Source organism: Eimeria mitis, genomic scaffold (genome assembly GCF_000499745.2).
Source record: "Eimeria mitis Houghton genomic scaffold, Emh_scaff1142, whole genome shotgun sequence".
Lineage (NCBI taxonomy): Eukaryota > Apicomplexa > Conoidasida > Eucoccidiorida > Eimeriidae > Eimeria > Eimeria mitis.
Genome location: NW_013567826.1, coordinates 6,390 through 7,064, shown reverse-complemented (window position 1 = coordinate 7,064; position 675 = coordinate 6,390). Strand labels below are relative to the sequence as shown.

General features: G+C 52.9%; 1 protein-coding gene across 1 annotated transcript in view; it reads right to left on the bottom strand.

The window, feature by feature from the left end:
* Positions 1-349: 349 nt before the first annotated feature.
* Positions 350-675, bottom strand: part of EMH_0030430 (SAG family member) — a gene marked incomplete at both ends in the record, with an annotated part of 1,219 nt that continues 893 nt past the window's right edge. Inside the window, 2 exons of the mRNA XM_013494418.1 lie at positions 350-458; positions 547-667. Of these exons, the coding sequence (XP_013349872.1) occupies positions 350-458; positions 547-667 (230 nt within the window). The remainder of the gene's footprint in view (positions 459-546; positions 668-675) is intronic.

The following is a 675-nucleotide window of genomic DNA, read 5'->3' as shown; positions in this document are numbered from 1 at the left end:
TGCGAGCTGAACCCTTCACCTCCAAGCCACGACTATCCTGATGGTGGAACCCAGCGGCTCCACCGGCAGGGCAGAGGAAGAGGCAAAAACATAACTTGTCGCTGTACACAAAAAAGCTCATCGAGCACTGTATAATCGGGCTTTTGCCACTGTTTTGCGCTAGTTAAGTGGTCCGCCAGAAGTCAACTCTTCCCTGACGCTCTCCTCAGCCGCGAGTTTCTCATTTGCATCGAGTGTGCACTATGTGATCCGCGGGATTCTACACATCAGCAGGTAGCGAAACTCCTTGTTTCCCTCAACCATAAAAAAAGAGCCTCTTGGATCATCCCTCTCTTAAAAAGCTGTCGTTTCACAGCATGCTGAGGCCAACGATCGCCAATGCAAAACCGACCACACCGGGTGCAACAGCCGAGGCAGAGCCTTCGAGAGCGGTCACGATCTGTTTCCACTGCTCGTCGCTGCAGAACACACAACGAGAAACAAAAACAATCTCCAGTCAGAACAGAACAGGGAGAAATAGAAGATGTAGGGCGTGAGAAAACTCACGTGAAAGGGGCATTCGCTCCGTCGGCAAGTACATCCGGCGCAGTCATGCAAATCAAAGCCGAGGCTTTTTTTTCGTTGCTTTGTCCCGCGCCGTCTGCGTCGCCGGAAGCTGCCGCTCCGGCTGCAGAC